Source organism: Buceros rhinoceros, unplaced genomic scaffold, assembly GCF_000710305.1.
Source record: "Buceros rhinoceros silvestris isolate BGI_N320 unplaced genomic scaffold, ASM71030v1 scaffold9489, whole genome shotgun sequence".
Lineage (NCBI taxonomy): Eukaryota > Metazoa > Chordata > Aves > Bucerotiformes > Bucerotidae > Buceros > Buceros rhinoceros.
The window spans coordinates 67,622-83,786 of NW_010430939.1; the positions used below are offsets into that span (position 1 = coordinate 67,622).

At 41.9% G+C, this 16,165-nt stretch overlaps 1 protein-coding gene across 1 annotated transcript; it reads right to left on the reverse strand.

Moving 5' to 3' along the window:
• Positions 1-675: 675 nt before the first annotated feature.
• SLC35B3 (solute carrier family 35 (adenosine 3'-phospho 5'-phosphosulfate transporter), member B3) lies at positions 676-14,885 on the reverse strand. Its single transcript, XM_010143218.1, has 9 exons — positions 14,616-14,885; positions 13,278-13,399; positions 11,266-11,420; positions 9,989-10,096; positions 8,263-8,360; positions 5,563-5,655; positions 5,049-5,160; positions 1,966-2,035; positions 676-900 (listed from the first exon to the last, which is right to left on the reverse strand). Exons 1-9 carry the CDS (start codon positions 14,814-14,816, stop codon positions 750-752), a joined length of 1,110 nt encoding a protein of 369 aa, XP_010141520.1. The 5' UTR covers positions 14,817-14,885; the 3' UTR covers positions 676-749.
• Between the last annotated feature and the right edge of the window lie 1,280 nt (positions 14,886-16,165).

The following is a 16,165-nucleotide window of genomic DNA, read 5'->3' on the forward strand; positions in this document are numbered from 1 at the left end:
CAGCTCCTTACACCACTGTTTCAGTCACGGCTTTTTCATCCTGTGTTCTCCCCCTGTTCAGCCCTAACAGCCCACACCTCCCTGGAAAAACCACGGGTGCTGACCGCACAGATAATCTCATTTTTGTTATCTGCAGGCAATAACTAAAGAGTAACGCCAAAACACTTCCATAAGAAATTCAATTATTACAATAAATACCAATGATGATCTAATCAGTAACTTAAACCCCCCCAACATTTTTATTTAAAAAGACAGAGTGACAATATACCATATTTTAAACTTCCCGCCTTTAAAATTGCAATTTGGTCAAGCAGTTGCTGATTGGGTTCCATTAAACATTAACACAGTATTACATTGAACGACCCTGCCTAGACAATTAACAAAGAACCACTGACCTCAGACCAGCCACACGGCCAATTTTCTCAGAATGCCCAAGTTAGTCTTCTGCTGTGTCCCACCTGGAGCGCAGCTTCTCCGCGGCCTGCCAGGAGCTGCTGTCCTTCCTGGCCCCACAGCAGCACCTGACAACGGCTACAACACCTCCGACGAGGAATTCCAGTGCTCCGAAGAGCGGGCTCACAAACCCGTACGATTCCAGCCGTCTGCGAGCAGACAGTTTGCCTTCAGCTCCTTTGGTCTGAGTAACGTTCCCTTTGGAAAGTGGATCAGTTGAAGAGTGAATCAGTTGAAGACTGTTCCGATAAAATAACACTAGTAAGTCACAGTCTCGACACGGCAGAAACCACTGTCTATACGGTTTGGGACAATGTCCTTGTTTTCCTTTCTTCCACACTTTTTTTCCAAAGACCACGCAGTGAAGGCAGTTTGATTTTATCCATATTCTTACTGTAAACATTAAGAAATATACCCAGGACAACCAGTAAGCCCGACCACACGTACCTAAAAGGCAGGGAGAGGAGGGGAAAAGTGTTACCATTAGCACTTTATCTCTCACAATGACGTACCAGTATTTGTGGTTTAATCAAAAATAAAGTCCCTACATTATGGAGGGAAGAGCTTAAGGGAAGAAACCCCCATAAATCAGTGGACTCTGAGAACAATTTGCTTGAATCTTTATTATTACTATCCTTCCACCCTTCCTCTTCCACAACTGGTTGGGAGCTTACTAAGGTGCATTTCTACTAAATAATAACTAAGCAGTAGCTGTTCTTTCTCACATGAGCAAAGTAGTCCTGAGGGGTATTTGTATGCTTTTCCTTCCTATAGTTTTGAGAGCTAAACTCTCTATTACTGGTCCAAAATGTGCCTTACATCCATCCTTCCCAGTGTAAGCACATTTCTGTTTCAGCTCTCCATCATTTTAAGCCTCAAGATTTTTAGCTGGAGTAAATTCCATCTCGGCATTTGACTGTAAGCTCTGTTCTTAAATCTCAAATAAATTTCTACTTAGCAATAAAATGGAATACTATTTCGTTTCAAACCAGCAGCAATAAGGATCAATGTAGCCACTTAGCTGCATTTTCCAATGTAAGCTCTTCCTTGAAATTAAAAGAAGAAAGGGAAGAAACCCAAGCATGAAGGTAATAGAAGCTGGCAGTTATTTAGGAGAGCTACCTAAGAACTCAAACCTGAGTTCATAAAAGGAGAAACAATATCATAATGGAGAAAACTCCTTCCTTTAGGCAGCTCTTCCTCCACAGAGAAAGCACCCAAACAACTTAAGTATCATCAGCACTCGATATTATGTAAGATTTTTCTTAAAAACTCCAATAAACCAGTGCCAGTGCATGTCTTCCAGACCCTTGGAAAAACGGACACTCTTTTCTCTACATGATTAGCATCAGCAAGGCAGTCAATATTTGCAGCACACTGCCAACATTTCTCGAGGTATGAGAAGAAAAGTATTAAAGCCTAAATATGATTAATTACTGTTGCTATCTTACCAAGAACATGATTTTTTTTTGCAGAATATACAAAACCCCATTTAAAACTATCAATACTTACTGTAACGTGAATGGCTTTGCAAAGAACAAAAAGGAAAGCACAATGGTCATCGCTTTTCTTCCTGTTGTTACTGCAGAGGAAAACAAATATTGTTTAAGAATTCAGTCAGAGCCAAAGAACATCAGACAGGCTTCAACCTGAGTAGGTGACCCCATCACACAAGTGCGTGTCTGGCTAAAACAATGATCATCCGTAGTGCAAGCACGGGCTGCAGAAGCACCAGGCCAGTGTGAAACCGTGCCAGAACCGTACGCTGTTTGAAACAAGAAGACTCCAGACTGCCTCTGGAGCGTCAGCTCCAGCCACGGCATCTGCAGGAGAGACGTTTCCCGAACAAGACTTGCCATGGAATAACTTCACGCTAATCAATTCACCAGCTCTGAAAGCAACAACCGGTCCTGGCAAGTGACTGATGGTATAAACTGATCTGTTAAAGCAGAAGAAGGGGGTATCTCTAGCTGGACAACCAAATCTCTTGCCATTTCCGCCTCATGGTATTACAGTTCAGTGGTGTTTTGGGCTTTACTTCTAAGTAGAATGGGATCATCATCTTGTCATGCTTTTGAAGTACTGAAAATTCACCTAACAGTGCAGAGAAATAAAATTATCGTTTGAAACCTAAGAGACCAAGGATGTCCTAGGAGGTTTTTGTCGAAACCATTAGGAGACCTTCTACAGGTGCTCTTACCACTAGAAAGAACCAAGGTAGTAAGAAGAGCGGAGAACACAACCCTGTTACTGAAACAGCAGTAAACCGTCTGGGACACTCTCACACTAACTACAGCTCCAGTTACTCGAACCACTTCAATGCTGTCTGCTATGAGAAAGAACAAGTGCTGGTAGCAAGCTGTGTGCCGGGAAACTTCCACCGTTTATCACTGAAAATCAATACAGGAGTAAAAGTTACAGAAAATGTTTTAAAAAAGCCATATGAGTTTAGGTATGGAGGTTTGGAGCCCGAGAAGGTGTTAGCTACGTGACAGCGCAGACCTCTCGCTCCAGAAAGACTCCAGTTCAGCTGGCTGCACCTAAGGAACGCTGCGGGGTTTATTAGCACGAAACACTCTGCTTACCATGACGCACTTTTTACTCAGCCATACTGGAAAGCCGTATCTGTGTAACCCCATCCACACCAGTCCTACTGTGACCACGGGGAGAGGGAACCAGTGCCCACTGATGTATTTCACACTGGCAGGGGCGGTGAAGAAAGCCTCATTCTCCCCAGCCCTGCCCTACAAACATTGCCTTAAAAGCACGTGTAGCAGTGGAAGGAATGGAAGGAACGGTCCTCGCCACTGTGTTATCTGCCCCAATCTCAACTTTTTAGTAACAATTTTCATTACTTTTTTAGAAATTTATGTGCATCAAATAAAATGATTTTCTATTACATGAAAAATTAAAGGAGAATGAAAAAGAAAATTGAGTTTTAATTAGAAAACAGTTTACAGATGAATAATTTAAAAAATGGTTAAATTACTTCAGTTTTTCTAATTACGATTATTTCTGTTCTTTCAAATCAGTTATTAATTAAAATATTTATGTAACCATTTCCTTCTAAATTAAGTGCCTTTTCTTCTTTTTCCCAATTAAGTCGGATAATTTCTCATTCTGCTAATAGAAATACAATTTTCATTAAACTCTTTCACCCCACTCCCCCCAAGAAGGGGAGGGTGAATGGGGGTGGGAGGGACAGTAATGAATGTGCTCTTCTTCCAGGGCACAATAAACATTCTCACATTGCTACAGGCAAGACAGAGAGGGCTCAAGTGTTAGGATTGTCAAGGTCAGGCACAAGAAAACACGGGACGGGTTTGCTACTCCACAGCATTTTTAAACGTTCTTGAGCACAGTAAGACTTCTGCTTGTTTTGTTTTATTTTGTTTTTCTAAAGGTCTGTTTTAACAGATGAACCAACCCTCTCATTTGGGCCAACTTCCAGTCAGGAGACGTACTGAACTTTGTTACAAACAAACGCAGAAGTGGTGCAGAGGAAATAATTAACGGAGATAATAATTAACGGGGGTACGGGGAAGAGAGGAAAGTAACTGCCTGGCATCTCACTGCACCCTCCCACCCAGGCCCTTGTGACTGACACTTGTGGTTTTAAGAAGAATAACCGAGGAGGGAACGAGCCGGGTGTAACTGCTCGTGACAGACTTCTGTAACCACTGCAGGAACGAGAGAAGGAGCTAAATACGCAGTGACCGATTTTTGACAAATAACTTCAAGTTACATTTTAACTTTGGAAGAACAACTTTCTACATACAAACAACTTAACACTCTACAGCAGTTGCACACAATGAAGAGGAGTAGTTTTAGGGACAAAAACCTGAAAGCAGGTGTACAGGAAGATGATGAGAAAGGCTCAAGTGTCAGCCTTCTCCTCTAGCATTGTTAGGTACATAACATGTCAGCATTGCAGTTAACCGCTGTTAAACAAACAGCAGGGCCAGTCCCCGTGCCCAGCAGCTGAGGAGGTACTGCTCTGTACGCAAGGACCGAAGAGTCTGACTACAGTCAGCATTTGCCCTTCCTGAGCGGAGCCCAGAGTGCACATTTCACAGCAGCATTCCACAGGGAGGGTACGGATGCTCAGAAGCTGCGGGACAGATCGTCACAGGTTTTCTAGCAATACCCTTTGTAAGAAACCTCCAGAAATCCTGTGCCTAGAGACTACGACACTGCCCATTATGCCTTACTGGAACACCCTTACTTTTCCTTCCACGTTTGAAACGATACCTGTCTTCTCCTTACACCTCGCTATACCTTTCCACTGCAAGTTCTCTGTTTGGAACAGTGTGGCTTCTGCATTCACACACTGCACAAGCTATCAGCACAGTAATTACCAGGCTCTCCGAGGTTGAAGCGGTGGTACCAGAAAGCTCTTGAACATGTACACACGTACACATGTGAAGTACACAACTTCCACAACCACAGTGGTTGGCTACACAAACCACAACTCCTCAGCACAAAAAACAGGAGAACAGCCAGAGCGAGAACAATTCTCAAAAGCTCTGTCCTAAATAACAGAGTAGAATTACTTCGTGTTATATCAAAAGAGTAAAGATATCACCTGTTCATACCTGTTACAGCCAGAAGGGCACCGAAGACCTTAATCAAAGCTAGAACAAAGGATATGCCAAAATACCCAGTCAGGGAGAAAAGGAATGCATAACCGTATGTCTGAACTGGATGCTGCAACAACAAAAAGCCTGTTAGGAAAATGTAAAACAAACCCAGAGGTATTGTGAAATGGCATAAAACTACAGACTTTAATCAAGTGCTTCAGCAATAATAAGCTGTTCAACAATGCATTCATGCAAAGATCCTTGTTTAATTTTAGTTAAATAATGGAAAAATAATAATGAAATTAGAAGCTCGTAAGTCTGGTCCTGTGATTTTGTTTTGTTTTTTAGAACATTACCCTATCTTATACATCAAAGACTGTAACAACTTGCTGAACGTATGAATAATACGAGTTAACCAGTTTACATAATGAAAGTACAACTTCAGAGAAGTGGTGAGATTTCCTACACCACACACAGCAATGCCTTCCAACAAGGTTCTCCAAAGATAAAAGGAAATCTTCACACCTACCTTTGAGCAAAATGTCACTGCAGGGCTTAATCCACTAGTGCATGTTAGTCCAAATAAAATATACACAAACCCTATCGAATAGGAATACAGGACCTAGAACAGTTTAGGAGAGAATAATTACCAGGGATGCTATACAAAAAGACCAAATTAAACACTTCCAAATGCCTGGCCCATTACCATGTCCAGAGCTGAATGTGCAGTGCCTGAGGGTATTTACACTAGGATTTCTATAATCGCAGTTGTATAGTGACAAGAGAATAGTAAATGTTAAGAGACATTCTTCCTGTCCACAACTACAGACAAAAAGTTTTGCAAGGTGGTCAGGAAATAATACCATGAGGTCAATGTTGTCAGTGCCAAATCCTTCAAATTCAGGACTGCACCGCCGAAATAAAACTTCACACAATGATGTAATTCAATAGTTTGAATAATAAGTTATACGTATTTCGTTTCTGGGTGAAGATGTGCATTACACGGAGTGGGCAAAGGCTAGCGCAGATAACACGTCGTATAATCACAGGACAGACTATACTCTGCAAACTGGGTGAGCTCTTCACCCTTATTCAATTCAGAGCTTCACACAGCAACCAAAAAAAAGAATCTTCATTTCATCCTTCCCCACGCGGAGGCAACAGCAGAAGCTGGAGCTGCCCTCCCATCCATCTTCCCACACAGTGGGAGACATTCAGCAATCTGCGCAACATTGAGTGGCCTGAAAATTGCAGCCACATGAAATTGTGAAAGGCAGACAGTGAAGAGAACTATTGCACACACTTCCAGCTACAACAGGCTGATCTCGACTTCCAAAGGCGGTGTCAGCTACAGGCCTGCTGCTTCTGAGACAGCGGGTCATCTCTTTGTTTTCTGGTTATACTATCTCGGTTGTTTGCAAAAATAAATCCACTAACAATTGATAACGCCATGAGACGACAGAACTCTTACCTGCTCTGCAATGAAGGAGGTTGAATACACATTTCGAGAGCAGAACTTCTTAAAAAACAATGACCTGATATTCAGAGGTCCTATTTCACAGTGTTTATACACACACGGGTTAGTCTCTAGTTCTTCATTTGCCGCCGCACCCAGCTTTTCTCCCAAACTACCCAAAGACCTCACTTTCCACGAGCAGGATGAGCCCCGCACAGCTGGTTCTGGTTGGGCAGCAGGGTCAGTCACACACAAGGCAAAGCCAGGTCCAGCCCTCCAGAGCAGTGGTTACCATTTCAGCTGCAGACACTTTCCTCTTTTCACAATTGCTTAATCCAGGGCAAGTCCCAAATTTGGAAATGAAACAGAGATCCTTTGCTCTTCAATTTCGTTCCCAGGTCTCTGCCCACTGAACATGATCTCGATTCAGAAGATCTCTTGAATTTTTACCCACAGTCTAAAGTCTAGAAAAATGCTTCCTGAAATTCTGCTTCTAATTCTGCACTGAATTCTCCAGACAAAATCCTGGAGTGTAATCTCCAGCCTCCAAGCAAACAAAACCTTTATATCCTTAACCACTGTGCTGATCCTCTACGAGTAGCATGAGCATACAACACAGAGACTAGCATTCGTCAGTCTAACACAGAATAAAAAGTGAAATTCCGGAGATAACAAGAGCTTCGGAGGTGAGGTAGTGAACAACTGTCGCGTGGCTGCTGGCAAGATTCAAATGTGCAAGAAAACAGCTACAGACTGTATTTTGGTTTGGATTTCAGAGATGGCAGCTACAGAAGGCTGAGGCCGCTAAACTCTGCCTCCAGCAGCAGGCAATAGTGAATACTAGGAAAAAGTACAAAAATAAAAAGAAGAATGCAGTGACGCTTTCCAGGTATATTCTTCCACTTTCCACAAACTTGCAGCTCAAAACCCCTTGAGCCAAACTAAATCACTTCCAGCCTTAAGGGAAGCTTCCTTCTAACTATTTTTTCCCCATTTATGAAGTTATTCTCAGAAATGAGAAAAACGCCAAGTATGCAAATTAAATTTTGATAATATTTACTTGTGGCATATTCAAATATTGTCTGTTATAATAAAAGATTTTCTTGTATTTACTTGACTTTGGAGAAAAAGATGCCAAATTAAAACATAAGTTCTGTCTAAAAAGGAAAAAGAAATTCAGATTACACAACTAGATAATCTGTGTTCCAAATAAGTACATAAAAAATAATGAGCAAGACTTTCAAAATTACGTATTTCACTGCGTCAGGAACACACACATTCACCCCTGGTGAAGGTCAGGGTTTTACGGATTTCCAAGGCTTCAGTGAGGGCTGCCTCTCAAAGGCCAGCACACACCGGGGCTGCGAGTCAGCAAGGAAGAAAAGCCACACGGCCACGTAACAAGCACTCGTCTATACCAGAGGAACCGTAAGTACTTTTTCAGAGACTGAATGTGTGAAACACAGAAAACATTCTGCTGATTTCAGGCCTGCAGGGTAGACAAAGAGACTGTTGCTCCCAGTGCGTGTTTCTGTAGCTGCAACAACCATTTCAATGTGCACACAGAGCAGCACCCGCGAAAGGCTAAAAACCAACACAAACAAAAAACCAGCAAAAGCCTGCAAGCAGCCAACCGACCAGAAACGCCAAGAACAGCACGCCAAGAGCCCCTGCCATAAGCGAGAGGAAAGCAGATGAAGTTTCGTGGGCTGCCGCTGTGTGCCTTGCCTACTACAGAACACGCTCTTTTAAAACTGCAAATCGGGTATTTACCATCTCTGAGTTAGAACCGTTGTGCAACTTCATCGCTTTTTCCTGTACGTTTCCTATAACGGCATCTGCGCAGAGGGCAAGGGATATGAGGACCACACCTAGGGTACGAAAACAAGCAAACAGACACCTGTTTACACTATTTACCAGCAGAGCAGTGACAAAACCCACTCTACTTACCCTGAAAATCATAAAAAAATCCCAGGAATTGAAAAATAATAAAACTCCCTCTATACCATATTCTAAATGTCAGCAAAACTATTTCACCCCACCAGGATAAAGCAGTGTCCAGCCTTGCTGCCTCCACCAGCTCACGCCAAGCACTGTGTGTCTCTAAGCTTGACCTGCTAATGCACAATATAATGGTTGGTATAATTACTGGTGTAATGAAGCCAGGTCTATTCCTTGTAGTAACAAAAGTGAAAGCATGTCAATTGTGTTTATTTAGCTGTTTTTAACACAGATAAACGCCAGAGAACAAACTCTTTTGAGTAGTTCATCCTAGATTAGTTTTTCCTGACAAAGGCAAATAGAAATGACTGCATTTGCTGCCCTTTACCTCATCCCGTTCAGATGGAGAATCAACTTTCCAAATCTTTACAGAATTAAGTCATAGCAGGTACTTAAAAGAATTCAGATTTTACAAAAGGTATCTATTAGCACGTGAAGGCACTTAGAGGCATTGGTAGAAAATAGCTCTAATGGCAAGATCTACACATCAGACACTAGAACATAATCACATCTTACCAACCTCATACTGTACTCAGAAATACGTATTTTTCTCAAGCTGCCACCCGGTTAAACCACACAAACACACTAAACGCACAGCAACTGCTGCCACTACCGGCAGCACTAAATGACATTACAAGACATGACAATTAATTTATGAGCAAGGCAAGATATACAGTAAAGATAACACCACACACTGATCACTGCTAACACCAGATGAAATACTACTTTGTGAGGACAAAAAGGTTTTTCCTTAAGGCCGAGACTTTATTATTGTTTTCGGAACAAAACTTTGGTGCCTCCAGTGTGAAACAAAGGTTTCATGCTGACCGCCTGTGGGAAGAGCTGCTGGGACTCATCTCGGCCTTCCAAAAGAACACACTGCGAGCTGAAGACTCAGAAGTTTTTCAAGGTTCAGTATTATCCACACACTGGCCCAGTAAATGACATGAATTTTAGGAATAACAAATTCTCCCTTGTCATTTGAGAAAGAAATTGAACTGAGTTTTTAAAGCCGAGCAGGTTAAAATCTCCTGTTTGCTTCTGATTTTACGCAGTAAAGCGAGAACGTGGGCACTCCAGCTAAGGGTATGCTTGAGGGAGAACCTTGATTAACATAAAGTAAATGGTCCTCGAATGGGAAAAGACTTGAAGGTTTAACTGGAAAAGACAACTAAACTTTTGACATGTTAAAATGGTCAAACTGAGTTTTACCATATTTTAACACACCTACTGGCAAGTTAGGTATTTCAATATAATCAATATTAGGATGTTTCAAGCTAAGGGGTGGAATTTCCAGAAATTTTATGAACCTAAGAACTAACACTTAGAACACAGGTCTCTTCTGCCACGGATAAATTCTGCTAGTGCAAAGCTCCAGTGAAACCTGCGTTCTCCACGTGACACCTGAAGGCACCCACCGGCAGCTCTCAACCTCCGTGGAACGCTTACTGCCGCAAAAACACGCGTTTTGGTACTCTGCGACAGAACAGGTCTTTACCTGTCAGGTTGAACTTCGGTGCAACTGTGCTGTCAGCCAACGTGAACCATATCAGGCCCAGACTCATACAGAGGGCGGCGGACACATCTGCGGCGTTATAGCGTTTTCCTACAAAAGCACCACAAACACCCGAGCGGACTGTTCAGTACTTGCTGTGCTTCACGGCCACCCCGCTTAGCACTCTAGGAAACACAGGAAAGCTGTTCCAACACCATGGTTTTACTCAAGCACAAGGTGATTTTCCCCTCACACAAGACCTGTGGGTTCTCTTCACCGATTAGAGAGAGGAGTCACCCCCCGCCCCCTCGCCGGCGGAGCTGGGCACTTTCAGAACCTGCTTGTCTTTGAGTTTGGGAGAGACGGGATGGAGTGGGGAAGAGTGTGGGGAAGGGAAAAGGCAGGAGCTGGTGTTATCTTGTTTGAAACAACATATTCCTTTCCCAGCTGCTGCACTTTCAATATAAGCTTCCCAGGGAACTTTTCTGAATGGAAAATTTTAATTGATTTTTTTTAATAATAAAAAACCCCCCTCCAGCTTTCTATTGAAACTCAAATTAACTACAGAACAGAAATACCAATCTAGATTCTGCTCCCTAACCCCGGCCCATGCAGAGCTGTACTGATTTAACGAACCCTGGTGTATTTAACAGATAGAAACTTTTATAATATGCTCAAGTCTTCTAAATCCAGAAATAGTAGAGTGTGTTTATCCATATAACTACAGCCCGTATCTAATGTTCGCCAGATCCCTTCTGCTGTTCTGGGAACGTGAGCTGTGACTTTCGGACTAGCCAAAGACATGTAAAGTCAGGTGTATTCCTGATCAAATGCTTAATCAAAACTGAGGAATTTTAATTAGGAATTTCGGAATCAAGCTTTTCAAACAAGAGGAGTAGGGGATTGCTTCATGAATCATGGATGGATTCCAGGGCTTTTTCCACTTTGTTTTCCATTTCAGTATTTAAAATGTTTCATTTATGAAGTGATTTGGTTTAGAAAAAGTTACATTACTTAAAATTTAATTAAAGTGCATAAAAATGAAGTTCTGTGAGTGACCTGTACAACTTCTTTTCCCTCCACATTTTCTGTTCCTTTAACGTTTTTGTACGTTTTCTGAGGAGGTGCTTCAGAAATTCAGTTTTCCTCCTGTAGGAGAAACACCACCTGTCCCTCTCCACCCAAGAGCCTCGGTGGAATTCAGCGATGAGCAGGACTCCACACGAGTGCCTCCCAAAGAAACAACACTACGATCGTCTAAGAGCAAGACTCATGCTTACCTTGTATAAAAACCCCGCCTACCATGACCGGAATCAGCTTACAGCACTTGAAGATAACTTGAGTGGGGTAATTCAGATACCCCAGCGAGGTGTTTGACAGACCCATAGTGCCCACTGTTAAAAACGCTATGATCATGTAGGTTTTGCCAGGAATTCTACAAAATATAAACAGACGAATCTTGGTGTTACAGACTCATCTACAGGAGATTCAGCCTGGAAAAATCAGACAAAGGAACACATCTGTAACACAACTTGACCATCTTTCTCACTGAATTTCATTCTGTAATAGAAATTTAAAAACACACATAAATGACTGATTTCAAATTTCATTTCTTTCAATTACTGCTAATAAACAGCATTCAGATACAAGACAACAAAAACTTCATGGCTCACAAAGTATTTAGGCAGTAAACTTTAAACTCCTTCTGGGAAGGTCCATTATTTACTGGAGATCAAGACAAAGGCTTCAGCTTACTTGTCAAAGGAGACACAGAAGGCTGGTGTACCAAGACATCCTGAGCCTTACCCTGCCACGGTCACCCTGTCATTTGTGGTGCAGCTTTCACATGAACACTGACACTTTTAGAATGAAGAAAGTTGAAAAAAGTACCAGTGTTTTAAGAAACTCAATAGAGCTGAGAGAGAAGTGATTCAGATGTCACGGAGGGGCTGGCTGAACACGTTCAGTTGTGTTGCTGGCAAACTGATGAAATTATCACCTGACAACAGATGATCCCACCGTGGGTTCTGGCTACTGCTGTGCTCGCTTTGAATTGACTTTTGACAGTCACTGTTGTGTGTAAATTCAGCTATTTTCCACGCACGCTCTGAGCCACATTAAGCAGCATAAGGAGATGTCTCATTGGAACCTTGTCTTCTCCCTACCTCACGTTAGGGATGATGTCATGATGTGATCTGGGCATAATCTGAGGCCCACGAGAGAAACTTCGAATTTACGAAACAGAGAATTCTGAATAGAAATTTGGAAATAGATTTTTGTTTATTATCTCCAAGAAAATGCCTAGGTTGTAGAAAATAACATGTAAAATACACTTGGGATCCACATTGCCAATAGCATTTACTTACAGGGCATGCTCTGTGTTAACAACTACTTGGTAATCAAAACCTAAGTACTACTTCCAGAAAGGTAACCATGCAACTCATTACAGTCTGGTAACTTGGAATATAAACTGTCAAGTGTTTAAAATAAAAATAATGTTACATTGTTGGGCAATAAAGGAACTGTGTTACCTAAACCCAGTAGATGCCAAATCAGCCAAGGCTGACTATAGGTAAGTAAGGATGGTTATGCTCAGTGAGGATAAAATGCTTTAAAGCAATTTTCAAATTCACTGTGACAGCCTCTAGCCAAGCTTCCAGAGTGCCTCCGTATGCCACGGGCAGAAGAGGCTGTAGCTGGGAGGCCACGCTGAGCCAGATCAAACTATTCCACAGCATCCACAGGATGCAAGAATCTCCTTGGTGAAGGGCAGAATCATTTTGTGGCAGGGTGTTAGGAATGTTACTTTAAATACAAAGCTAAGCACATCCTTTAAAGCAAACCTGCACAGCCCCGTGGCAAACAGAGCAGACCGCTGATGCTCTCCAAGATGTGCAGCGTGTTAGAGGACCGTCTGGGCGAGGAGGTGCCAAGCTTTGAGGAAAAGGAGTTCAGTGACAGATGGCTTCAAGCGCTGTGACATGCCCTATTCTAGATGTGATAACCCCAAGCAACATGTACGTGAGTCAGTCTGTGTCAGCTGCCTGGAGGACAGAATATGCTCTGTAAGTGGGAGAACGTGACAGCAGGACTGCTTACAGCTCCAAGATTTAAATGGCTGCTCATAAAACAGTTTCTATCACAGTCCAGTAAATTCACATTATTGCAACCATGGAACTGCTAGCAGCGCCTCACGGTATTCACATTCAAACAAGAGCAGTTCGATTTAGCATAAATATCAAATGCTTCCCATTTGATGGACAGTAGGTAAAAGGCTTGGAAAAACACATACCTTCTCCTTTTGTCCTGAATCAACTGCAATTCTATTAGTCCAAAAATGGAATAAAATCCAAATTGCACTAAAGTGAGGTACCACCCAAAAGGTTTAAAACCTTCCACTGAAAATATCAATTCCTATAAAAACAAAAACCCACCAAGGTCACATACATACACCAAAACGTTAAAGCAAGACAAAGTTTTACAGAGGTTTTTTTTCTTCACGAACATGCAGATTTAGCCTTTGCAGCGGCTGGTTATTAGCCAGAATTTACCTGCCGTCCGTCACTGGCAAAGCGTTCAAAAAGACTCTTTAGATTTTCCAAAATGTAGTAAGAAAATTTGCTGCTGGTGTAAATCCACTGAAATTAATGGATTAATTCATCAGGGGAATACATCTGATCCATTAATATTTGTCTGAACCTACAGATGATTTCCTGCCCGCTTTTCAGCTGGTTTCAAGTTCATTTACTTCAGCAGACTGGTGATATCCAGAATTTGCAAACAGCTCACAATAACTTATATACAAACTGTCTCTAACAGTCATATTTACTAGTAACTTTCACCTCTCAGGAATATATCCAGAATTTGCAAACAGCTCACAATAACTTATATACAAACTGTCTCTAACAGTAATATCTACTAGTAAACATCACCTCTCAGGAAGGCCAACTAATATTTTGTGCATCTACATTAAACAGCACTTGTGAGCTTATATATACATTTACAGGCTGCGGGAGCATTTAAAACCGGAGCAATTAATTACAGAAAAGTACAGGCGCTGCATAAAGAATTCTGCGGTTGTGTCAGCGAAACAAACGGCTACCTAACGTGTTCCTTTTTGGGGTTCTGCTTTCAATTGCTGATAACTGTCAAACTCTTTGGAAGTCACTTTATTTTAACAAACTTCTCAGCTGCTTCTGGAAACTGCCTTGGAAACACGGTGATTTTTAATTACTGACTTTTCAAATAGCTGCTTTATTGAAAATGCTTACTGAACTTACACTAAAAAAGGGAACGGAAGTGGAGCTGCCCAACATAAAAGAGAGGTTAGCAGGAAGATAAATGTTTCACTAAAACGGCATAAACATTATGCTTCTGCTAACAACCAAACACAGAAGTGAAAGATCAAGAAATGAGAGTCTGACTGGGCCAAACCTCGCAGGCACGTGAACTGTAACGGAATCTTACGCTATACAGTTACTTCATGCTCTTGAATGCTGAAAGCTTGACTTTGCAACCAGAATCTATTTTAAATGTCTATACATACTGAAATACACACTATAGTATTGTGGTATCAAAAAAGAAAAGGGCTAGGAGGAACTGGCCAAAGACATAGGTCCATAGCATTTACCTGTAAATATCCATAGATTAGATAAAACATAAAAACTCCAGAAACACAGATGAAAAATTGAGTAGGTTTGTTAAATTTGCTGAGATTCATGCCAAGAACTATAACATCATCTACTGATTTGATGTGAGGAGACATGGTTTGAGATTTGGAAGGTACGCTGATGGAAATGTATTTTCTTGAAGAAGTGAATTTCAGATCCATGGTTCCCAGTTCGCTGCATTCGGTGCTATTGTTTTCTTCTTTTTGCTCTTTTTCTGTGTGTCCTTTGTCTGAAAGCTGAAACAAACACTAAGGTCAGGTAAGCCATAACATAGAGCCTTCCGACCACAACAGTGAACGAATGGGACACTATCTCTAAAGGTTTAAGAGTTTTGTTGGATTGTTTTTATTCACAAGTTTTATTTACGATTCCTGATGTCCCGAGGTACCATTGGTTAGTATCGGAGGCCAACAACACTTTTTGGGAGCGCTTTAGCCTCCCACGAGAAGTAGCGTTCCTGCACTCCGCAAAACAAAGCAACCAACCAATGAACACACCAGCAACACAAAACCAGAGTCAGCTTCTCAACAGCTCACAGTGCTCACAGGAGCAACTGCTTGGGAGAGAAGTGTTCCCCACGACCAAGCCCAGTGACAGAGCTGCTCTTGAAGCACTGTGGGGCTCACTGCTTCACTTCATTTTCACAGCACAATACACCACAGCGGGCCACTACTAGGGCAGCCTGGCTAAAATCTACAGGCGAGAGCCCAGGATCAGTTACAAGCCTTGAATGCAAAGAGGTTATCCCCTTGCTCTCACGTGTAGTCACTGTTTCTCCCACACTTCCGAGGAAAAGAACATGAAGATGGAAACAAGACGCCTAGGAAGCCAGTCTCGGAAATTAGAGTGGTTCTGTGAAGAAGCCTGCGGCATGGCAATCCCTCTAATACTAACCACATGCACCCATTCCCACATGGAATGGAAAACAGCACTGAAAATCTGTTTGTCTCAACTATTTAGCAGTTTGTTTTCCCCAGGTCAGAAATACTTCTCCTCCTCGCACATGTATGAAAACGCTTTTCCCACCGTTTTTACATGGAAAATGTGCGAGTATATAAAAGCCAGATCATGCCATAAATGTACTAAATGTAATCTGTATGGACACTGGCAACTTATATAAGAATATATGAGAATTTATATAAGAAATTAAAAGTTTAGCTGAAAAGCTAAGGATTAGGATAAAAGCAATTATGTAGAGTCCCTGTTCCTTCCCCTTTGGAAGAAAGTCCCATGCAGAGCAAGATTTTAACCTAGCCCACAAGTGAAACAGAGTGGTTATGACATGAAACAGAAATAAATGAACAAGTAACTAGAAAAGCAGAAATTCTTTGGGCTCCAAAAAGTTAATGAGTTGTACCAAGCACGGAAAAAACATTATGAAGCAGATGGGGATTTTTTATTTAACTTTGAAGACCATCCAGTAAAAACACCAGTTTGGCAAAGACTAGCACCTCAGTACTCCCAGAAAAGCCGCTCGCATGAGCCATGCAAGGCAGGCTGCACGCTGGCC